Source organism: Ctenocephalides felis, unplaced genomic scaffold, assembly GCF_003426905.1.
Source record: "Ctenocephalides felis isolate EL2017-DRISC unplaced genomic scaffold, ASM342690v1 CF-g0.4_SCAFFOLD_01886, whole genome shotgun sequence".
NCBI classification, from domain to species: Eukaryota; Metazoa; Arthropoda; class Insecta; order Siphonaptera; family Pulicidae; genus Ctenocephalides; species Ctenocephalides felis.
The window spans coordinates 19,900,442-19,926,817 of NW_020538040.1; the positions used below are offsets into that span (position 1 = coordinate 19,900,442).

At 29.4% G+C, this 26,376-nt stretch overlaps 1 protein-coding gene across 1 annotated transcript in view; it reads right to left on the reverse strand.

Moving 5' to 3' along the window:
• Positions 1-7,514: 7,514 nt before the first annotated feature.
• Positions 7,515-26,376, reverse strand: part of LOC113376887 (putative fatty acyl-CoA reductase CG8306) — a 55,727-nt gene continuing 36,865 nt past the window's right edge. Inside the window, exons 4-11 of the mRNA XM_026616977.1 lie at positions 10,899-11,156; positions 10,432-10,577; positions 10,241-10,350; positions 9,595-9,787; positions 9,415-9,534; positions 9,209-9,328; positions 8,181-8,438; positions 7,515-8,068 (exon numbers count right to left, since the gene is read on the reverse strand). Coding sequence (XP_026472762.1) covers positions 7,930-8,068; positions 8,181-8,438; positions 9,209-9,328; positions 9,415-9,534; positions 9,595-9,787; positions 10,241-10,350; positions 10,432-10,577; positions 10,899-11,156 — 1,344 coding nt within the window. The 3' untranslated portion in view covers positions 7,515-7,929. The remainder of the gene's footprint in view (positions 8,069-8,180; positions 8,439-9,208; positions 9,329-9,414; positions 9,535-9,594; positions 9,788-10,240; positions 10,351-10,431; positions 10,578-10,898; positions 11,157-26,376) is intronic.

Genomic DNA, 26,376 nt, shown 5'->3' on the forward strand with positions numbered 1-26,376 from the left:
GTGCGTGTGTGTGTGTGCGGATACAATTTTTTTCAAATTAAAAAATTTCTCAAAATCTAATTTCTTCAAAATTGTGCAAAGTTTTTCTAATAATTTAGTTTGTGGTACGGAAAGTTCCAGCAATTTGCCTTAAGACACATGCCATGCACCTCTAGTTAAACATCAGTTTGGCCTAATTGTACCAACTTTTGTTGATTGTTTTATACATTTTAGGTACCATTATATTTTTTTATATTATGTTTTGCAGGTTTATACACTGAAGAGGAGTCAAATTGGGACTCAAAACGTATGAAAGACTTTTTATATTATAGGAATAACTAAACTTTAACTTTGGCAACAGTGTAAATAATAAGAAATAGTAGAATAAGTAAAAAAATCAACGTAATAAGAGATAATTTAAATTAGTAGTTATTTAAACTCTGCTGGTGAATATTTCTTAATATTTATGAATACCAGATCAAGGTTATGGACGAAAATATTTTTATAAAAAATGTTTCTGTAAATTTTGTATTTCACATCAAAAAATAATGTAGCTAATATTTGGTAAAATTAAAAAAAAGGTTGGATCTGTTTGCCATGGGGCAAAAAAGATGATAAATTTTAGAGTACAAAAAAACATATTTATAATTAGGCATTTAGTTCAAGCTAAATTGGACCTTTGTGCCGAGTCGCACTCTATATAAAAATTGCTTGTATTTTCTACGTTGAAATATATTTAATATAATTAGCCGTCAAAATTTGGGAGAATGAGCCATGTCAACATTTCAAAATTTATCGTCACAATTTTAAAAGTTACTAAATCAGAATTATTGATTAAGTCTTTTTATGGGAAGTTCATGCAACTTGCCTTAAGGCAAAATACCAGTTTCAACTAAATATATTTCAATTTAGATATTTCAAATATTTTATTTTAAAAATTGAGACATAGGCAACCCACTATGGGTCGATGGAATGGGTGGAAATTGGCCCACAACCCACTATGAGTTCATAAAGGACCTAAAATATTTTTGCCATGAATTCGTATTTGTTAACGTTACTAGGGCTTTATTTCAATCAACCACTTTCTATCAAAATGTTGGCCTATAAAATAATAATATCCTGAACAATGACTAAAATAATTTTGAAACATTTTTTATTGATTATATGGATATCTGAAACATGACTACAATTTATATATATATATATATATATATATATATATATATATATATATATGTGTGGTGTGTGTGTGTGTGTGTGTGTGGTGTGTGTACTATATATAAGAAGCAAGGACAAGACCTTAGTACGATATTCAACTTTGGTGAAAAAATATTTGCACTTTTAATAAATTAACAAAAATTCCCATTTAAACGATTTTAGAAATTTTGCTCATTCATAAACTAAACACTGAATTCTCAGAACGATGTAAACGAGTTCTCAAAGAGGAACCCAATTATATCATATATATTTATTAAATATTTAGCAATTGAATGACGTATTGCAGTTATTAGTTTGGTTTTTAGCCAAGTTGATTGATATAGAGTTATTACAAAAATTAAATGCTTTCAATTTGTGTCTGAATTTTTGAATGTTTCAATAAAAGTTTCAATTTTTTTTGGGTTTCTGCAGTCCAGAACAAAATTGAGCTTTTAACTATAAGCAAAATTTGTAATTATGTGTTAAAATGAGAAATATCCAAGTAAAGCAGTTATATTCATAAAGCTAAAATTTAATGAATATTTGCAGCAGAACTCGATGCAGACATTTATAGGTTCATCATAAATAAAACGAAAACCAAAAATTTTTGCCAAAATTATGTGTCCCTTATTATTTATATTATAGTATCCTGATAGTGATAAAAAAAAATTAAAAAACATTGTACATTAAAAAAACCACTAGCGACATTTTAAAATATTTTGTTCTTTGAAATAATCTTGAAATCAATATAAGTGTTGCAGTTATTTCGCGTCCTATTGACAATATTTGAAAATAAACTGCTGGTAAAAATATCAATACACATTTTTCATACTGCTTTAGTTTTAATAATAAATCCAAATTGACAATTTTTAAATTTTAAATTTAAAGTAGAATTAAGTAGAACATGATGACAAGTTGTTTTTTTATCAATAGAAATCGTACTGTTCTGTATTTAATTTATATTATTTATTAAAAAACAAATTTGTGATAAGGTGATAATGTACTAAGTGAGTAATTAATTAATTAATTAGAGTCATTTAGCATATTATCACCATCCACCAAGATTCGTGAAAATGTATCGTAAGTTTGTATATTATGTATCATATTAAAATTTTAAATAATTTTACATATACTGCAGCCAAATTTGTCAAAAAAATTGTATGTTATTTTTTCTCTTAACTTACTAGAGGGAAAGTTATAGTAATTGCAAAAAATTCAAAAATTGAAAAATTTATATATGTTCTTGCTTCGTATGTGTGTATGCGGATACAAATTTTTGTCGACGATTTTGGAAACACGGATCAACCGATTTGAATGATTCAAAATGCATTCGATTCCTATTGATAAGAAAAAGTGCTGATTAGTTTTTGACAAAGGCAGGTTCAGTCAATTCAAAGATAAAGGGCAAAAAGTGCCAAAAATGATAATTCAGTTTTGATTAAAACAACATTTTTTGCATTGGCGAAATGAAGAACTGATTGAATTTTTGGGAAAGCAGGTCTAGCAGGTAATTTGGTAGTCAAAAATGATCGTTAGACATATGTACAACAAACTATCAGATATTTTATAGAGAATTTAACAATAAGTACAAATTTTGTCTCTAAAACAGCTATACAGCGCATCATCATTGAAAAAAAAAGTTAAAATTCTCAAAATATAAAAAAAATAAAAAAAGTCGAATTTTCCAAAAACTTGAAAATGTTCAAAAATTTAAGTTTTCAAAAAATTTTATAGAATTTTTAAAAATTTTAATTTTCGGTACCGTAAGTTGCAGAAATTTGTCTTAAGGCAGGGTGCCATGCACCATCCAAGTAGAAACGATAAATAAAGTTTTCAGTTAATTTAAATTATTTTAATGTGTTCTCTGTGACTGTTATATTATATATTAAATAATAACATCGAAATAATAAAATAGCAATAAAAATCCACACCGGTTAAAACTTATACGATATTGATGAATCCAGTATATTGCTAGATGTCTTTCAGAAGTTACCAAATATAATTTATGTTATTTTTTTAATTTGATTTTTATTAAATAGTTTAATATGAAATTATCTGCGTACGTGAAAATTTGTCAGTGTATTTACAATGTGAGTCGCGTGTTAATAACACATCACCAAAACACACACATTTTGCAATCTAATATTGACAAAGTTAAATGGCCAGTGTAATACCAATATTGTTTTCCAACTACGGCACACAGATATGGAATAGAAAAAAAAAATACGAAGAATAAATATATAGTTATACTTTAAACTAAACTTAAATACTTTTAAATGCAAACTGATCTAAATATAAAAATACTTTTGGCGAAGGAAGCATCATCAGAATCAATGGACAAGGATTCTCCTTAACCACATGGGCTATTTTCCATAAACAAATGGTTACAGATGACCAAATAATATTGAAATAATAAAAATAATATACTTTCTGGATAGCACTTGTTTTAGAACAAGTTACAATTAAAAACCGTAAATGACTTCCTCATATCCAATAACTTTCGTGATATATCATATAATGAGCTATTGGCAAGGAGAACCTAGGTTCCCCTCAGATTTACTTTTCTAGGATTTTGATGTAACTTTTTATGATTATAAGGCTGATAGTCATAACAAACTCCTTATAGAGTCCTACGAGAAGAAGTTTAATTGTAAAAATTAATTGAAGTTTCCAAGAATAGACTTCCCGTTAATTACGAGGTGGTTCTGTGGTTAAGAAGAAGGACTCTTAATTTTTACTCTTATTTTGCAACACATAGCTAGACATTTTATTTGAAAAAGTTAAATCCTTTAATAATAATATTCATATCAAAAATTACTAATCATACTCAGATCAGAATTAAGAAAAAAATCATGTTTTGATTTTACCTGTTTGTAATTGTGTATGTAATTTTATAAAACATAATTAAACGATAGTTCGTTTCTGTAAAGCGTTAATAGAAATAGAAAGTGCTTCCTATTAACACCTGCAGACAACAATCCAATGATTCCGTTTGGTCTGCAAAATTAGAAAATCCTTTACATCTTCAATATAAAATGTTAAAAATAATTTGTTTAAATTTTTTCATTTTTGACCTTAAAAGAAAAATAATATAATATCGAGCGGATTTGATAAAAATACAATTTTAATTGCGTTTTAGACTGCGTCTGAACCAATTTTAAAAATTTGAAAGCCATTTAAACAAACTCGATTAGCACTCGTTGGTAATTTTTTTGAGACTACCGGCTGAGCCGTTTCTTTGAATAAAAATAATTCGTCCGCGTATTCAATATATTAATTGTCGAGTGGTTTACAAGTATACCGAGTTTCTACAGATGATTTTAATATGAGCAACTGTTGCAAATTATGCAATTTCTTTAATGTTTTTTTCGTTTTGGACAATGGCTGGAATAAACCTAAAATGAAAAAAAAAATAAAAGGAACCAAAAATACCAAACTGTACTTTATTGGTACGCTCCGGAAAATAATACGATAGATAGATTTTCATATTTATAATTAATTTTAAGTATTATAGTAAAGAACTAGCTAATTAGAAGCAGATAATTTTAACAAATGTTTGAACTATAATCATCACTGAAAAACAAATGGTCCAAATAAATTACGAATATTTTTCTCTAATGCAAATTTCAATAATTTTTTTATAATATAAACCACTCTATCGCCAAATAAAGTTTCATTAGAATGGCCAAAAAAATTTTTTTAATGAATTATGAAGAAACGCCAAAAACGATCTTTACAAAAAACTAATCAGCATATCTTTCGAAAAGTGTTATGAATCCTCAAACTAGGTGCAACATTTTTTACGAAAACTTGATAAAAAATGCAGGTTTCTGCTAATTTTGAAAAAAGACTCAGTCACTTATCTAAAAAAAAACGCAAGTGCTGATCGAGGTTTATGGTTTCAAAATTTTGAAAGCTATTCGGCAGTTATCGTTGAAAAGTCAAAATTCGGTTCACATACGCACACTTTATTCCAATTTTGGTCTCAAACGATTCAGAATGACTTGATGTCGAGAAAAATTAGCAAATCGGATTTTCTGGCAAAAAGAAACATTCACCTTCGTGAAGTTTATAAAAACTTATTTTCATAATAAAATATAAAATTTATACTGAAAAATATAAATAATTTTCCGAAGCCGGTTCATTAATAAAATTGCTCTAATTTTCCAGGAAATAAACACTTTGATCTTCTCACATGTAAATTTCACTTTCAATTTATTGTATGTTTGCTAGTTCAATCTTTTGCAAGTTTATTTCTGCTTCAACTTATCAACCACCTTTTATCGTGGCACATATATCCTACATTAAAATCATCTAAATATATAATCAAGTAAATAAAGATAACTGCAGTACTTTTGTACTATTCCATCGTGTATCACTATCCAAATTAAAATTGAATCCAATCAAATTCTTTTAATATTCAATAATCTTTTTTCAATATTCTTTTTATTTGCAGAATTTTCAACTACATATTTTTATGATTTCTTGTCATCAATCACCTTTTTTCATAACACATATACTTATTCTACATTTAAATCCTCTAATTATTTCTCATTCGAGAAATTCTTTCGGAAAAAAAAAGATAATCGCAGTAATCTTAATCTGCATAATCTTTGTTCTATGCCATTGTGTATCACTATCCAAAATAAATCCAATCATTTTTTTTTATTTGCAGCATTTTCACATATATATTTTCATGATTTATTTGCTTCATCCTCTTCAGAACCAGCTAACATATTTCATAGATATGATCTTCAATATACCGATATGTCTGATCCTTAAAAATTGAACACAAGGAAAAAGTATACATATTATTTCAAAACTATTCCTCAATTTATCTCTGCAAAAAGAGTAAAAAATGCTTGTCATGGACATATTAAAACAAGCAAACCAAATGTAATAGAACACTCTTCAAGATTCTTTGTCGATTGTCTCATTCATATTTATTTCGAAAATTTTCATTAAAATATTAAACAATTGGTTAATCCAAAAACATTTCCTAATGATGCTTCTTTCTTCTTTACAAAATTGATCTGTTGAGTCAATACTAATAAAACAACATCTTAAATACATATTAAATTTTATTATATCATTTTATAAATAGATTCATCATAACATTTAACCAAGAAATACTAATTGTAAGAATTAAGGCCAATTTAGTTTTTCACAATACTCTACGAATATTTCAGATAGAGTTAATATATTACTGCTTATTCAGTCAAGAACATTAATATAAGAGATAGAAGCCATAAATACAAAGATATAAAAGAAATAATAGAATAAAATAAATGTCAGATCATTGTTGTTAATTTAAGAACAAAAATACTAAAAACATCCAAAACGATAAAGAATAAAAATTAAATAACATTTAACATAATACAAATTTAATAAATACCTTCTAATTAAAACTTTGACTTTTTGCTGTAACATATTTCTTAAAACATAATATTTAAGCAATTTTTATAATGTGTTACCCAGCTACCTAACAATATATGAGTATAGATTAACGAAACTAACATTTCTACAGACTCGTATGTAATTAACAAATGAACAGTATCAAATATTCTTTATAATTCAGTTTAACAATTTTCACCTCATTCTGTGACCTTTTTTCTGTCACTTATTATCATTAACTCATGTACATCGAAAAGATATTTAAGATAATATAACTTTCATTTGATGATTGAACTTGTTTTTGAATTTGTAGTAATGCTTATTTAGGGTATCATAATAATATAGCAACTCGGTGGTTTGCTAACATTATGTCTCCGTAAAAGTTGTTTAATATAAAAAATGCAATAGAAAATAAAATCACTATCAAACGAAAATAAAAGCACTATCAAATTGTGTTTATGTAACTATTATCAAATCGTGCAAATAGTGCTTCACTTCAATCTTAAACCCGTAATAAAATTTGAGTTATTATATAAAAGATGTTACACAAAAAACATTGATGAAGAAACAAAAATTTAAAAAAATTAAATATTACAAAAAGTGGACTCAAAGTTTTAAACATTCCTAAGTAAGAAGAGATGGACCCCAGGAAAATAAAAAGAATGATAAAAAGTATTCAACACATTTGAAATAGAAGATGAAATAATAGTTTTAGAGACAATAGAATTTAAAAGGTGTAAATCGGACATGACATATTGGTTTTAAGTACATATTGAATATAATTTTTGTTTTGTTTCAGAGAAAGAGTAAAAAACATCACATTTCATGAGAGAATCATCAAAGACACTACAAGAATACTCACAATACAAACTTAAGTGCAACAAGTTCTTACCAAATCTTGAATTTCATAATTACTATCCTTATTACATTCTTCAAGATATTTTCATCTCGATTTTCAAAAAATTTAGAAACTTTGTTCAGAAACTTTTTCTTCATTCGTATTTTCAGGTAGGAAACAAATTTTATAGCAATTGTCTGTATACATTTGTCATCAACAAAATAATCAATTTTCAAAATCATTCCTTCAAATAATTCAGGTAATCAGATTGTGATAATAATCAGCTCTTCCTAATAGTTATACTCTCTGAGAGAATACACCCCAAAACCTCTGTACTACTCCATTTATATTTAAAATGATATCAAGCGAGGATGAGCTAAATGTAGAGTATTTTATATTCAAGTAAAAAATATAAAATTATCAAAATACAAAATGTTAAAATAAGGGATTGTTCCCTCACATATGGAATGCATTAGAAGATGATTGTTTATATTAAATTTTGCTTTTAAAAAGATCACTCTTTATAAAAAGCTGAACAGGATATAAAATGCAGGAACTAACCATGGACATTTGGTCATAGGCATTCCCAATGCACAAGAACCTAAATACCACATCAATGAGAACATTATTCCTTGGAATGCTAAGTGCATGATCATCAGCCTACAAAAAATGTGTTCATTATTACACCAGTATATACATACAGTTTACATTAAATGCAAATTTTAAGATTTTTTATTTTTATCAAAAAAACAATTAAATCATTTTAACTTACATCGTGTCCTTGCCTCTTGCTGCATTGAGTGTTTTGGGTCCTTCATTGCTGAGGTATCGTCTGACACCTTGGGTAAGATCAATAAAATAGTTACCCCAATCCAAAGTTGCAATATCAATTCTGAATAAATTTTTGTCTACTTCTGAAAGGCTTTTATTTAAAGCAAGAGTTTTGCTGTTGTCAAATTTCCATTCAGTAAAAATAAAGCGTTCCAAACGGTTTAAAGATGCATTCACATTTGTGTGTAGTTTAACAAGACTGTAAATAGAATTAAATTTTCATTTCACTTACTTTCAAAAATTATGTTATAATCTGAGAATATAGTTTATTATATAGATATAAAATATACTTTAATAATAATTTATATTTTATCTCTGATTGAATTTGTTTGGAGTTAATTAGAAATCTATAGGTCCAATTTTAAAATTTTGGAAATCTCAATCCAAAATTTCAAAATACATGCTGATTGTCACTAAAATGCATTAGCAACTTTTGTGTTAATTTTAGGTTTTTATTTTGTCACTCTTTTTTATTTTAGAGTGAAACTAAGAAATAATGTACAATTTTGCAAATCTGAATAAATGCACAAACTTTTAGTGAAAGTTGCCAAGACATGTTAGCACAGTTTTTTTTAAAAAAATGTTTTTTCCTAGTCCATCAGTTTTAAAAATTTTAAATTCATAGTTTAACAAATACTCATAATTCTTGAAATCTTGAGGTAATTTTGTCATTATTTCTGTCTGTAGTTCTAGAAATATTATTCATAATTGTGGTTCAAAAACTTAACGGAATAAAACAGGAAAAATAAAGCACGACAATCAAAAAATTATCACAGTTTGACCAAAGTTGTAGATTGTACCTAAAAACTCTTAACTTTGGAACTGCATGGAATAAATATTTTTCCTAAGTTTTTCTAATTTAGTTACGATCAATACTATAACTCCCTTTATATATTATAATAATTCTGTATTAATGATTTATATTAGACTGTATATGAATCACTCATCAATCATTATTCCTCAACTTACATTGGCCGTCCACCAGCAATTCTAGTTACAAAATCTAAAACATAAGCAGGCAGGAAATGGAAGAAAAGCGCTGATATTTTGAATAACCAAATGCTTGGCAATAATTTTAAGTGTGGGTACCTAAAAAAAACATCATCAAAATATGAAACTTTAATCTTGTAATTTATATAGTTGTATTTAAATTATAACTGTATTTGTTTCCTTACCAGACAGCCGATTTGAGTGGATACTTATGTAAATATCCATTGATCTTACTTTCAACTGTAGCCCATCGGAATGGTCTGTATGTGCTCGATGTACAATGGTATATCAGTAAGTCACTTGATCTGTAAAAAAATATTTTAATTTATTATTTATTCATTGTATATCTCTTTATTATTGCTTACTTTAGTTTGGCAGCCTGATATGCAGCAACCAGCAACTGGTTTACAACAATATCGACAGGAATATAATCATAAATGAGATCTTTTCCAACTGGTAATCTTCTAACAACACCTTTAGAAGCACCCATCAAAAAACCTTGTGGACCATTCTTACTTATAGTCCATCCAGGAACGGGTTCTTTCCATGATGCAGTAACTATAAAAGTAGTGGTAATAGTAATCAATTATTATTACTACAATTATTATATTTTATTATTAATATGATATTATCAATATATCATTATTATTATCATCAAAATATCATTATTATTAATAATTTTTATTTAATTATGCAATTTTTATATACCAGTTAGTTCAGTCTGATTAGAATTTGATGATATTCAATAAATAAATAATGTGTACTTTTGCTCAAAATTTTCTAATGTACATATTTCAAAGTATTCGATAGAAAATATGGATTTATTAATATAAATTACTACTGAATATTTAAACATACTCAAAAATTTTGATATTTTCTACTGCATACCATGATATTTATCATTTGAAAAATTAAAATCAAAAAGACATAGGTATATAACTGAATTTTTCTGTCTCTGAAAATTGAAACTGAAATAAAAATTTTCAAAAAATTTACATATATAATACTAACTCATGCTAGGCCTGACAATAGCACAAGGAAATTTAGAAGCAACCTTATTTACTTCATGTTCTGCCAAATGTTTCGTGAATGTGTATGTATTTGGATGATCTTTCAATAATCTAAAAATCAACAATAATTAATTATATTCTAAATATTTAATATGATATAAGTCAAATATAACATTTCAAATAAACAATTACTTTGGTGTGAGTTCATCCAGGGCATCTTCACTGAGTGTATTGGCGAATCCAATAACTTTTTCAGCATCGTCTGGAGCTGGATATAATATTTCTTCTGTTTCGAGTTTAAAACTGTTCACATAAGCACTAGACACATGTACAAGGGCCTGTAAATATAAGTTAGGATCAGAATAATTAAAAACAACTTTATCAAAAGTAGTGTGATAGTTTATAGACAATATTGAATTTTATTTTATAGATCTTAGCGGTAAAATAAAAATTATTCTTAACCTCAGAGTCAAGTTTAAGGAAGTCAAGTAACTATAATAATCAAATCAACCTTAAAAAAAAATACATGCAATATCTGAATCTTCTAAACTTTAGAAGTTAATTAATACATTTCAAGAAGGGTTAATAATTAGCAAAAGGTGTTATACATATTTCATGAAATTATTAAAATATAAAATTGTAGCTTTCAGAATACTAACAACAAGCTTCTTCATTGTTGAAGCAAGTTCCATCATTCTTCTTGTTCCAAGCAGATTAATATCGACAGTTGGTTTTAACGTAGCCTGAAAATCTAAAGTGGCAGCACTATGAATTACAATATTGATTTCTTCAGCTAACAATTGTCGGTCTGCACTCGAGATGCCCAACTCAGGTTCTCCGACATCACCAGCAATAGCCCTGAGTTTTTTGAATATGGAGTCATCATTTGGGTTTTTATTCCGCAAACGTTCGAATATCTGAAAAATCAACGTATTATTGTTTATCTAGTAATTTAATTATATAATATATTTATTGTAAGTGAAATGTTATCGGTTATTTTAAAATCATAAAGCTGAATATAACAACAGTCGACAAGAAAGCATAAGGATTTCTTGATCAAGAATGCAGAAGGATCACTAATAATATATGGGTTTCAAAAAATGGTTGATTTTGAAAATTTTAGAAGCTGATGAAATAGGTAAGCCTGAACACAAAACTTTCAATATTTTTATAATCGCCAGTATTTTATTATTTTTAATTTTCTGATAATATACGTAGTTAATACACATAATTTTCATAATATTACTAAATATAAAGAAAAGGTTTCTATTTTTCTATTTGCAAACACAAATGGTAATATGTTGCTACAAAAAATAATTAAAAAGTATAATAGTATAGATGAAAAAATTGCAAATATAAATACTAAAACAAAACGATTTCAACGACGTTTCCAGATGACATATTAAAAATATTATAATATAATTTGTAAGAAAAATTAAGTATTTTTGTCAATCCTATAAGATTATTAAAATTAAAACCGTCGATCAAATAAACAGAACTGTAATTAAATTTACAAAACATGGAAACTGTGTGAAAATAATTTATTATATTTTTTTATGATGCTCATGAATATAAAAAGATATGTCACGAATTCAAACTCGATCTCATAAATAAAACAGTCAGTTCTTTTTATAAATAATAACTTCTCACTAGACCAAAAAAACGCTTGGAATAATAATAAGTTGAATAAATTTAGAATTGTACAAATATATATATATATATATATATATATATATATATATATATTATAATATTTACAAAATATGCACATATTCGAATAATTTTGAATATAACGGCCATTAGAGTTAGATAGATTAACGTGTATGAAGTTAGATGATATTTTAATGGTGAGCATAGATAACAAAAAAGTATGTGGAAGATATATATAATCCATAGAAGACTGTATGAAAGATATGAAAAAGATGAAAAATATAAGGTTTATAATTATTTATCGATATAAGATTATTAAAGTAAAAGTTGTTGATGAATGTAATTTGTTTCATTGAAAATTAAAGTGGTAATGCTTACATATATTATATAAAATTTATATATGAATAATTCATAGATAAAAAAAGAGTAAGAAATAATTATATATGATTAGGTGCAAAGTGATTGGTCACTACATTGCACAAGTTCACTTTGATCAAAAACCTTATGTCAAAACAAAACAACATGCTTAGATAGCTAATTAGAATTTTTGTATATCATAAAGTGTAGAATTCTCGTTTTTTAAGTGTGAATCATAGTTAATATAAGAAACATGAACACCAAGAAGTATACGCAAATCGCGGAAAACTTGAAACTAGAAACATCGCAGGAAATATTCAAAGTTTTCTTCGACTATACAAAAGGAGATCCGATCGATCCTGAAGATGTAGAATCACAGAAATTATTAACGTTCGTCTACAGTCAGTCTGAATCTCATTTAACACTCCTAGTACGATTGCGTAGACCAATTGTCAATACTGTATCCCTGATTGTTGATGTTGAGGACAAATTAGTTCATATGAAGTTTTATCTGAGTAAGCATGTACTTGTTTCTACGTTACAAGTTCCAGCAGCATTGCAGTCGGGTCGAGCGATAGTAAAAATGAAGAACCGGCAAATGTTCTGGGTGTACCTGAAGAAAGTACAAAAGGCGATTTGGCCATCGTTGGCAATCGACTCGAAATAAAATTTTTGGTTTAATAATTGTACTATATGTTGTGTTAAAAATAAATTCACTTGATCTTTTAATGTGTTTGAATTCTGACAGATAGTTTGCTTATGATAGAAATCTAACCACGGAGCGATGTGCCCTTGAATTATTTAGAAATATCAAATGGATTTCATTTTACGAAATTATCAATATTTTTAGATGCACATTCTTCAGTTAAGTAATATGTAATAATGTAGTAGTATAGTTATAAATAAAAACTTGAGATTTTAACACTTAACCATTTATATACCATTTTATTCGTAATTTTATTCTGCATCTTTCGTACGAACAAAGTTTTTTCGTATCTTTTACGGTTTAGATAGTATAGACTATAGAGCAATCTGTGTGTATCAATAGAATTTTAGGTATTACATTGTAGTCATATAATTTTTTAATACAAGTGATATATTTTTTTTTCGTTAATGTGCAATATAAAAAAGGACATAGAGAACGAGTAAAATAATAGTACATACTATTAAAAACTTTTTTGACAAAAACCCATAATATGTATATATTGAAATGTGACGGCGTGGTTGTTGACTTGGTTGCTTCTGGGTCCTTCTAGCTATGTAGGGGTAATCCTAGCAACCCAAGCTCAACTCGTCCACAGATATATGATAAGCGGGGTACTGGTTTGATAAGTCTCCTCGAACGGGGGTAGTTTCCTAGAGGTATTAGCTGGAAGACTTGGTGTAAATAAAATACAAGCTCTTCCGTAATTATAACCACTTTATTGAACAACACTAACAATATGACATTCAATGTCTAATAAACTAGAGTCACTTACAGTGTCTAGGATTTTACTAACTTTTACAAGAACTACTCGACTATTATATACTATAGTATCTGGGTCATTAATAATAAAACAAGGTGTTTTTGTAATGTACTGTTTATGGACTAAATAAATTTTATAACAAACTTACTGTTGCTGTCGCAATTGAAACAATTTTTGTTTACAATTGCGCAGGACAGTTGATGCTTCCCCTAAAAAGTCTGACAGTCCCTTGGCAGACATTAAAAAAAAAAAAATATTATTATTACGGCCTGTTCCTCCGTTTGAAAAATTTTGTCGTCCTCGATAAAATCAATTAAAGTGCCACCTTGGTTTATTACTAATGCCCTTCTGAATAAATATAAATTATTAAAAATTTTAATAATATTAATTTTAGTATAATAATATATACATATTCTGATGATTATGTAGTAATTAAAATTTCATAACACAAATTCTATACATTATAATATATCAAATTTCATTAGGTGTCAAATTCTGCATTTCTCTAGCCTCGGTGTTATTTTTCTGTTGAGTTGTGCGCTTTGTTATTATGCAAGCTATTAGCAATACCACTACAACTATTGATATTATAATTAAAATGTATACATATTTAGAGTTGCTACTAGTGTGTGGTATTGCTGCTTCTTGTTCTCTTTTAAATTGTTCTATATTTCTTGCAAACTGCTTTAACAGCTCATCATTATTGATACTATTCGAAAATCTGTAATACTTTGGAACTGTGTCAAGTGAAATGTTTCCAATTTTCAGTTCAATCCCAGATACATTTATTTTATTCATAAAATTATGTGTAACTATATTTTGAAATTTAGATTTAGCTCGAAGCGTAATTTCATGGTTAACTAACTTACATCCATCCGCAAGGCTTATCAGTCCTGTTCCTGATATCTCAGTAATATTTCTCGTATTTCTACAAGAAATACTAATGATTTCTCTTCCAGGACTGACAAATCCCCACGTATTTGCAGAGTGTAAGTTGAAAAATAAAGTGTGATTAAGTTTTAAAAATTTTGTCTTGCAACAATCTGGGATTTGCCCTTTCGAAAGAAACATTTCACTTTCACAATTTTTTCCATCTCTTAAATTGTATATGGGTTTGTTGATTTCCCAAATGAACTGATTATTATCAACAATGATGAGCTGATTAACTTCATTATCGTTCAGCGTTACATATTGAGTCAAATCCTTTTTGATCATTATTCGCGACGACTTCTGTTCAATAAATAAATAATTATTTGAACCGACGTGTTTCGGAATTGCGGTTGCCTGATATAGATCAAACTCATTTTCCGAAACAAGTGGTAATTTGATCTTGAAATTTAATTTATTATTAAAAATATAAATATTAATCTTTGCAATATTATAAATTTGGAGAAAATTCTTATTTAAAATACTAGAAGGAAATCTTAATGAATTTTCTAAATTTGGCGTGATTTTAAAGATTTGACTCTTTAATTGTCGTAAAGACATGACGTATGGGTGCATCTTCCCATGCAAAGCTGAAACGATAATTTCAGTTAATTTATTCTGATAGATTATAAAATTTTCTATATGATAATTGAAAATTATAAACATTTTCTCTATCTCCATCATTATATTAGCAATCTGCAACTCCTTTCCTGTTTTGTTAATAGTTTCAAAAATTTTATCAAAAGTGATTTCGATACTTTCAGTAATTTTATTCAATTGTTTTGTCAAATTATCTAAGGCTTTGAATTCCGACTTGTAAATTGCTACTTGTTGCTTATTTAAATTAATTAAATGATTTTGATTTTCTTGTAAAATTGAAATCTCTTGATCATAATACATAGCGTCGGACTCTGTCAAAGTACCAAAAAGTTGTTTAAAGACTGATCCAATAATGTTTAAAAGTGCGCGCTTGCTTCTTGTGCTGTCGCTTTCTTCTATTAAATCAATAATTATTTCATTTTGTGAATTTATACTTCTAAGTACATTATTGGATGAGTCTAGGAAAGGCTTGCAGATTTCTTCATATAATGATGTGTTGCATCTATTACTAAAAATATCATAAGTTGTTAAAATTCTCTTTAGATTCAACTTATAATCAAATAAATTATGTGAAATTATTAATTCAAAATAATCTCCGCACAACTCAACGTCACCTAGTCTCTCGTAATATATTCCGGGGCTATCAATGTAAGTAATATTGAAGGGGAGAGCCGTTTCGCCCGGAACCAAAAATGCCGTGAGAATTGCCAGAGATATTGCCAGAATTTTCGAATTCATCCTGTTGGGAAATGGGTTTTGTACTTGCAAATTCTATTAAAATTTAAATATTGAATTTTTTCAAATTATTATTATGAATAGTTATTATTTTACCCTTTACGTCTATCATTGAATTTACACCCTCTTGTTCTATTACCTTAAAAGGTCCCTTATAAATGGGCATAAGCTTTTTACACTTGCCTTTGTAAGGTGTTTTATCCTTCATAAGAACCAAATCTCCAACAGAAAATTTTGCTTCATTAACAAATTTATCAAAATTTTCTTTATTCTTTTCTTTAGATTTAATTAAGTTTTCGCGAGCAATCGAATTGATCTGTTGAAGCCTGTTTTTAAATTCATGTAAAAAATTTTCATAAGTGTTTTGAGGCTTTGGTTCTTTGTTTACAAATGAAGGTAAATCCACCTTACGCCCATACACGAGTTCAAAAGGAGAAAATTTAGTTGAACAATGTGGAGAGGTGTTATGTACAAATACCGCGTATTTAACCCATTGGTCCCAGGTTGTTTCATCCTTGCTAATGTATGACCGGATGAAGTTCAAAAACATATGATGGCATTTTTCCAATGAGGCGTTAGATTCCGGATGATACATGGATATATTAATCTTGTCAATTTTTAATAATTTACATGTATCTTTAAATAAAGTGCTCATAAAATTGGTTCCTTGATCAGTCAGCACAGCTTCCGGAATTCCAAATCTTAAAATTACTTCGTCTACGAATGCCTTAGCAACTGTTTTCGCCTCCTGATTAGGAATAGGAATAGCGCCAGCGAACTTTGTTAGATCGTCTATAAACGTCAGCATATATTTGTTTCCATCATTAGAAATCGGGTAGGGCCCACAAATGTCCAGGCAGATGCGTTCGAATGGGTACACCGAAGTAGTAGTCACTAGGAGTGGCTCTCTCGTATATCTCGATGATTTACTAACTTGGCATACCTCACACTTGTTAATAAAATTTTCCACATCTTTTTTCATGTTTGGCCATAGATATGCTTCTCTTATTTTGTTGTATGTTTTAACTATTCCTAAATGTCCTCCTATAATGTGATTGTTGTGATATTTCTCTAAAATCCTGTTGATTTCATCTTTTGATAAATTTACTTTAATAAAATTATTATACATTTTAATTTTGACATTTTTATCTTTAAATATAAATCGAAATATTAATAATATTTCTTCGGATTTTAATGCCTTGTAATCTTCTAATTTGGTTGGATTAGAAATATTAAATTCCTTGATATCCTTCTGTTCAGCGTAATTTAGTAACGTTTCAATGCAGCTGAAAAAATCCTTTAGTTTTACTGGCTCATTTTGTTTATTTGTTATGAGATAGATGTAATGACAACCATTTTCTGTAGTGTGTATTGCTGAGTGTACTTCGGCGTTTTCGGTAAAGTCATTTCTTCTTTTTGGTGTAAAAATGACTCTTGGAGTGCCCTTGGAAGATAAGTTAATGTTATCGTCGGAGGTTGTAACGTTGTTGTTGATAATTGATCCATTGTTTTTGATATCGACGAATTTGTCATAAGCATTTCTCAATAATAACACAATCTTTTCTTCGATATTGCAATCTCCGTATTTAGTGTCGTACCTTGATAAACAATCTGCGACGACGTTCGCCTTCCCGGGTTTGTACTTGACGTCGAACTCGTACTCATCCATAGCGAGCTTCCAACGTATGTGTCTGGCCGTGGGATCCTTACAGTTATATAGATATGTCAATGGCTGGTGGTCAGTATAGATAATAAACTTCTGTCCATATAAATAAGGCCGAAACTGTCTAACACTCCATATGATAGCTAATAACTCCTTATCTATTATGGCATAGTTCAGTTCCGCCTTGTTAAGCTTTCTGGAAGCAAAAGCCACTGGCATCTCTCCTGCTGGACCGTCTTGAGCCAGAACCGCTCCTATGGCTTCACCGCTGGCATCCGTCGTCAAGATAAACGGTTTATCAAAATCCGGGTATTGCAATATTGGCGCCTTTATAATAGCTTCTTTTAAAAGATTAAATGCTCTATCTTCCTTTTCACTCCAATTCCATGCCTTATCCTTCCTCAGCAGTAATGTTAGTGGATTAGCAATCCTTGCAAACTCCTTAATAAATTTCCTATAGTAGCCTACCAAACCTAAGAACATTTTAACTTCTTTAGGATTTATTGGTGCTCTAAAGTTTTTTACTGCTTCCACTTTATCAGGATCTGGAGTAACGCCTTTTTCTGAAATCACATGCCCCAAATAGGTCAGCTCCCGCCTTAGGAACTCACATTTTATTGGCTGGAGTTTCAGGTTATGGTTACGAAGTTGCTCGAATACATCTCGTAACCTAGAATTGTGCTCCTGGAGTGTCTTACCGTAAACGATAATGTCGTCCATATACACTAATCCTTTAAAACCTTCGACTCCTGCCAATACCATGTTCGTTAACCTTTGCAGGGTGCTTGGTGCATTCTTAAGTCCAAAAGGCATTCTCTTGTATTGAAACTTCCTTCCGATAGCTGAAAACGCTGTCTTAGCTCGGTCTTCTTTATTCAGTTCCACTTGGTGAAAACCGCTTGCTAGGTCGAGGGTTGTGAAAAACCTTGATTGGCCTAAGTGGTCCAAAATCTCAGCTATATTAGGCAACGGGTAAGTGTCGCTGACCGTAATTTCGTTTAGTTTCCTAAAGTCCACACAGACGCGCCACCTTCTATTGCCGTCTATATCCTGTTTTTTTGGAACCACTAGTAGAGGGAAATTCCATGGGCTATCTGAAGTTTCTATTATATCATTTCTCAGCATCTCTTCTATTTGTTTCTTAATTTCAGCATGCTGTGCCTGAGGGAGTCTATATTGCTTTATAAAAATAGGTTTATTACTTGTAGTTATGATCGAATGTTTTGTGGACTCTGTAAAAGATAATTTGTCTCCCTCAAGATAGAATAAATCATAAAAGTCCTCACAAATTTTTAAAATAGAATTTCTTTCATCATTTTCCATATGACTTGTTCTTATACTTTCCTTTACTCTTTTAATTCGATCAAAATTACACTTTATATTATTAGAATTTATATTCAAAATATTATATTCGGAAATAGGATTCAAATTGGGAGAGATTAGATTATTATTAACATTAACGTCATAATTATTTGTATTCAAAACTTTAATTAATATTTTACCGTCAATGGGTTTAACTAAACAATTAGCTATATAGACTCCTTCTAGGATTTCAGCAGCCTTACAGAAGAGATCCTCTGCCTTATCTGTAGTAAATGAAACTGCCTTTTCGGTCCTAGCTGGAATCAAATGATTAACAGGAACATCTATAAGACCATTATTTTCTTCTTCAGAAGTTTTAATATTATGTGTGGGATTTTTACCCATTTTATCATTGTGAGAATCTAAGTCTCTATTCATATCCGTGTCTCTATCAGTTGCGTTATCGCAGGGCCCAAAATCTGATAGTTTAACCTTTAACGCACGAACAGAATTTAATTTGTGATTTTCATCCATTGTACCATTGAGGTTTCTTGAAATATCACTTGGAGAATTGTGTTCTGATTCCATCAATTCCCTTGTAGTCTGGTCTGGTATCCTGTTATGTTCATTAATATTCGGATCTAACTCTCTATTATTAATTCGCTGGTTTTTCTTCCTATTCCGACTTTGTTTGAAATTTGATAGCGCAGTGTGTTTGTCATCGCACACCATTGCCGCGTGCTCTTGACCGTCAACCTTGCGATGTGTTGTTTTTGCGGATTCAGCATTTCGCGTCTCTTGGTTATTGTTTGAACAAAAATTAATACGAATCAGTTGATTATTGACATTGATAGAAAGTGTGTTGTGTGAAAAATCTATAATGCCGTTAAATTTTAAAAGAAAATCTAACCCGATTATACCATCAGTTTCAATGCTAGTGTCACCGGAAATAACAGTGAACTTGTGCTCGAGATTGATATCGTCAAATTTTAAATTTAACGGTATCGAACCCAATGTGTGCACGTATTCTCCTGAAATTCCGCGCAATCTTGGCATATCATTCGTGTTAATATAATCAGGTGAGCAAAAATTATATTTTATTAAAGAAATATCGCTTGCTGAATCTACAATAAAAACACACTGTGTACCATTTAAGTTTAATATGACCTTATTACTCTCATTAATCCTTTTGCTTGACAATCCAAAACTTCTATATACCCGAGTGCAGGAGTGATCGCTCGAACACTCGGCATTATTCAGTTTTTTTGGCTTTTATTCTGACCGGATCGTCTGTGATCTTCGGAGCGTCTTGGCTGAGGGCTAGGAGGTCGTGGTACAGACTCACTGCGTCGAGGTGGTTCTCCGACGTTCTCCATTGTTTGACGAGGCCTATGGTCGACCTTAAATATAGTCCTCCGTCTACAATTAGAGTATTGATGTCCCGGAATCTTGCATCTTTTGCAGAATGGTGCTCCGGTCTCTTTCGCTGTAGAATTAGTTGTCAGTGATTTTGTATTTCCCCCGTAGTGATGTCCACTCCTACCTAGGTTTTGTTCCTCTTGAATAGCCATCAGTACAGCATCCTCTAGATCAGCATGTCTGGCCGCTTTAATTAATATTCTGAGTTCTGGCCTAAGGCCATTAATGAATACCGTCAAAGCTAGCTGATTGTGAGCGGATTGTAATGAGCGCAATGATGCTTTATCATCTGTTTTTGATTGGTCACACATTAACCCAAGGATTTTTTCGATTTTCTCTGAATATTTTCTAACAGATTCGCCTGGCAATTGTCTTATATTGGCAAGTTCTAATTGTAATTCCGGTATAGAACGACGTTCCCCAAATTTTGAAATTAATAAGTCTTTAACTTCATCCCATAACAAATTTTCTGTATTTCTAATATAATTAAAAGCAGACCCCTCTAATTTAGTTAAGGCTATTTTTAAAAGTTGTGAAGCTGTTGCAGAATTTGAACCTTTTCTTAACGTATCTACTGTATAAATAAACTTATTTAACTCTGATGGTTTCCCATCAAATCTAGGAATTAAATTTATAGCTGAATTTATTGCTACAGGGTCAATTCTTGTGTCTTCTTCCTCTAATCTAAACTCATCTATTTGTGTTGCAAACGTGGATCTTCTGGGAGAATGCGCCATTGTTTCAGAGAGAAAAGAAAAAAAGTCACTTACTTGGGGAGTAAAATCCTAGTAGTATTGTCCAAATAGCTCCGGTTGGTTTGGCTGCCACCTGTGTCCTTTGAGTCCTTCGTGCGTCTGGGGTGGAATATGGCCCTTTAGCACTTCACTGTCTCAGGAAATCCCACCGCTGCCACCATGAAATGTGACGGCGTGGTTGTTGACTTGGTTGCTTCTGGGTCCTTCTAGCTATGTAGGGGTAATCCTAGCAACCCAAGCTCAACTCGTCCACAGATATATGATAAGCGGGGTACTGGTTTGATAAGTCTCCTCGAACGGGGGTAGTTTCCTAGAGGTATTAGCTGGAAGACTTGGTGTAAATAAAATACAAGCTCTTCCGTAATTATAACCACTTTATTGAACAACACTAACAATATGACATTCAATGTCTAATAAACTAGAGTCACTTACAGTGTCTAGGATTTTACTTACTTTTACAAGAACTACTCGACTATTATATACTATAATATCTGGGTCATTAATAATAAAACAAGGTGTTTTTGTAATGTACTGTTTATGGACTAAATAAATTTTATAACAAACTTACTGTTGCTGTCGCAATTGAAACAATTTTTGTTTACAATTGCGCAGGACAGTTGATACTTCCCCTAAAAAGTCTGACAGTCCCTTGGCAGACATTAAAAAAAAAATTATTATTATTACGGCCTGTTCCTCCGTTTGAAAAATTTTGTCGTCCTCGATAAAATCAATTAAAGTGCCACCTTGGTTTATTACTAATGCCCTTCTGAATAAATATAAATTATTAAAAATTTTAATAATATTAATTTTAGTATAATAATATATACATATTCTGATGATTATGTAGTAATTAAAATTTCATAACACAAATTCTATACATTATAATATATCAAATTTCATTAGGTGTCAAATTCTGCATTTCTCTAGCCTCGGTGTTATTTTTCTGTTGAGTTGTGCGCTTTGTTATTATGCAAGCTATTAGCAATACCACTACAACTATTGATATTATAATTAAAATGTATACATATTTAGAGTTGCTACTAGTGTGTGGTATTGCTGCTTCTTGTTCTCTTTTAAATTGTTCTATATTTCTTGCAAACTGCTTTAACAGCTTATCATTATTGATACTATTCGAAAATCTGTAATACTTTGGAACTGTGTCAAGTGAAATGGTTCCGATTTTCAGTTCAATCCCAGATACATTTATTTTATTCATAAAATTATGTGTAACTATATTTTGAAATTTAGATTTAGCTCGAAGCGTAATTTCATGGTTAACTAACATCCATCCGCAAGGCTTATCAGTCCTGTTCCTGATATCTCAGTAATATTTCTCGTATTTCTACAAGAAATACTAATGATTTCTCTTCCAGGACTGACAAATCCCCACGTATTTTCAGAGTGTAAGTTAAAAAATAAAGTGTGATTAAGTTTTAAAAATTTTGTATCGCAACAATCCGGGATTTGCCCTTTCGAAAGAAACATTTCACTTTCACAATTTTTTCCATCTCTTAAATTGTATATGGGTTTGTTGATTTCCCAAATGAACTGATTATTATCAACAATGATGAGCTGATTAACTTCATTATCGTTCAGCGTTACATATTGAGTCAAGTCTTTATTGATCATTAAACGCGACGACTTCTGTTCGATAAATAAATAATTATTTGAACCGACGTGTTTCGGAATTGCGGTTGCTTGATATAGATCAAACCCATTTTCCGAAACAAGTGGTAATTTGATCTTGAAATTTAATTTATTATTAAAAATATAAATATTAATCTTTGCAATATTATAAATTTGGAGGAAATTCTTATTTAAAATACTAGAAGGAAATCGTAATGAATTTTCTAAATTTGGCGTGATTTTAAAGATTTGACTCTTTAATTGTCGTAAAGACATGACGTATGGGTGCATCTTCCCATGCAAAGCTGAAACGATAATTTCAGTTAATTTATTCTGATAGATTATAAAATTTTCTATATGATAATTGAAAATTATAAACATTTTCTCTATCTCCATCATTATATTAGCAATCTGCAACTCCTTTCCTGTTTTGTTAATAGTTTCAAAAATTTTATCAAAAGTGATTTCGATACTTTCAGTAATTTTATTTAATTGTTTTGTCAAATTATCTAAGGCTTTAAATTCCGACTTGTAAATTGCTACTTGTTGCTTATTTAAATTAATTAAATGATTTTGATTTTCTTGTAAAATTGAAATCTGTTGATCATAATACATAGCGTCGGACTCTGTCAAAGTACCAAAAAGTTGTTTAAAGACTGATCCAATAATGTTTAAAAGTGCGCGCTTGCTTCTTGTGTTGTCGCTTTCTTCTATTAAATCAATAATTATTTCATTTTGTGAATTTATACTTTTTAGTACATTATTAGATGAGTCTAGGAAAGGTTTGCAGATTTCTTCATACAGTGATGTGTTACATCTATTACTGAAAATATCATAAGTTGTTAAAATTTTAGATTCAACTTATAGTCAAATAAATTATGTGAGATTATTAATTCAAAATAATCTCCGCACAACTCAACGTCACCTAGTCTCTCGTAATATATTCCGGGGCTATCAATGTAAGTAATATTGAAGGGGAGAGCCGTTTCGCCCGGAACCACGAATGCCGTGAGAATTGCCAGAGATAATGCCAGAATTTTCGAATTCATCCTGTTGGGAAATGGGTTTTGTATTTGCAAATTCTATTAAATTTTAAACATTGAATTTTTTCAAATTATTATTATGAATAGTTATTATTTTACCCTTTACGTCTATCATTGAATTTACACCCTCTTGTTCTATTACCTTAAAAGGTCCCTTATAAATGGGCATAAGCTTTTTACACTTGCCTTTGTAAGGTGTTTTATCCTTCATAAGAACCAAATCTCCAACAGAAAAATTTGCTTCATTAACAAATTTATCAAAATTTTCTTTATTCTTTTCTTTAGATTTAATTAAGTTTTCGCGCGCAATCGAATTGATCTGTTGAAGCCTGTTTTTAAATTCATTTAAAAAATTTTCATAAGTGTTTTGAGGCTTTGGTTCTTTGTTTACAAATGAAGGTAAATCCACCTTACGCCCATACACGAGTTCAAAAGGAGAAAATTTAGTTGAACAATGTGGAGAGGTGTTATGTACAAATACCGCGTATTTAACCCATTGGTCCCAGGTGGTTTCATCCTTGCTAATGTATGACCGGATGAAGTTCAAAAACATATGATGACATTTTTCCAATGAGGCGTTAGATTCCGGATGATACATGGATATATTAATCTTGTCAATTTTTAATAATTTACATGTATCTTTAAATAAAGTGCTCATAAAATTGGTTCCTTGATCAGTCAACACAGCTTCCGGAATTCCAAATCTTAAAATTACTTCGTCTACGAATGCCTTAGCAACTGTTTTCGCCTCCTGATTAGGAATAGGAATAGCGCCAGCGAACTTTGTTAGATCGTCTATAAACGTCAGCATATATTTGTTTCCATCATTAGAAATCGGGTAGGGCCCACAAATGTCCAGGCAGATGCGTTCGAATGGGTACACCGAAGTAGTAGTCACTAGGAGTGGCTCTCTCGTATATCTCGATGATTTACTAACTTGGCATACCTCACACTTGTTAATAAAATTTTCCACATCTTTTTTCATGTTTGGCCATAGATATGCTTCTCTTATTTTGTTGTATGTTTAACTATTCCTAAATGTCCTCCTATAATGTGATTGTTGTGATATTTCTCTAAAATCCTGTTAATTTCATCCTTTGATAAATTTACTTTAATAAAATTATTATACATTTTAATTTTGACATTTTATCTTTAAATATAAATCGAAATATTAAATATTTCTTCGGCTTTTAATGCCTTGTAATCTTCTAATTTGGTTGGATTAGAAATATTAAATTCCTTGATATCCTTCTGTTCAGCGTAATTTAGTAACGTTTCAATGCAGCTGAAAAAATCCTTTAGTTTTACTGGCTCATTTTGTTTATTTCCCATGTAGAAATTAATATGGTCTGAATCTACAAGCAATATAAAATCTACATTGGTCAAATTTGAAACCATATCGGCTGGTCATTAAAAATTGAACATTTTTAATATTGAGGCCATATAGGTAAACCAACATTGGTCTATATTGGTCTATATTTGGAAATTGGAACCAATGTGTGCCTACAAATTGTTGAATGTTGGTAAGGTAAGATACAATTAGACAGAGAGCTGGTGAACATTTTGAATTATTAATTATTGAATTATTAAATTATTCTGAAAACTTTATAACTGATGTTGAAATATTACACAAAATATTTGAAGATTGAAGTTGAAATAATATAACGCATAATCAATGTCATTTATTTAACAATAAAACACCTGAAATTTATTTATTTATTTATTTATTTATTTCTGAAATTAACATTATACGTAAATTTATTAAGAATGTTTTTGTGGAAATTCATTTATTAAATATAAACAATGATACAAATATATAACTGCATTAAAAAATATGATTATTTATAAAAACACAAAAGTATCATAAATATTGATTATTTTTTAATAGATATTTATAATACATATCAAGTAAACTTTTTTATAACAATAACAAAAGCAAATAAAACTTCCTATTTATAACATCATCACTCGGATAAAACATTTCACAGCATCTGAACATATTTTATTTGTTGTTAATATATTTATTATCCATTATGAAACTATTTATTTCATCGTCTAGAACAGTCATTGGAAAACCTACCTTACATATATGATATATATCAAGATAAATATAATCGAATAATTTATCAGTTATAAATTACGTGATATATATCAAATGTAAGGTAGGTAAAGATAATAAAAGTAATAAATGCAAATTAATCTTAACTATTATAACAAATCATCACTCGACTAAAACATTTCACAGCATCTGAACATATTTTATTTGTTGTTAATATTTTATTATCCATTATGAAATATTTATTTCATCGTCTAGAACAGTCATTGGAAAAACCTACCTTACATTTGATATATATCAAGTAAATATATAATCGAATAATTATTCGATTATAATTTACGTGATATATATCAAATGTACGGTAGGTAAAGTAATAAAAGTAATAAATGCAAATTAACTTAACTATTATAACATCATCACTCGATAAAACATTTCACAGCATCTGAACATATTTATTTGTTGTTAATATATTATATCCATTATGAAATATTTATTTCATCGTCTAGAACAGTCATTGGAAAACCTACCTTACATTTGA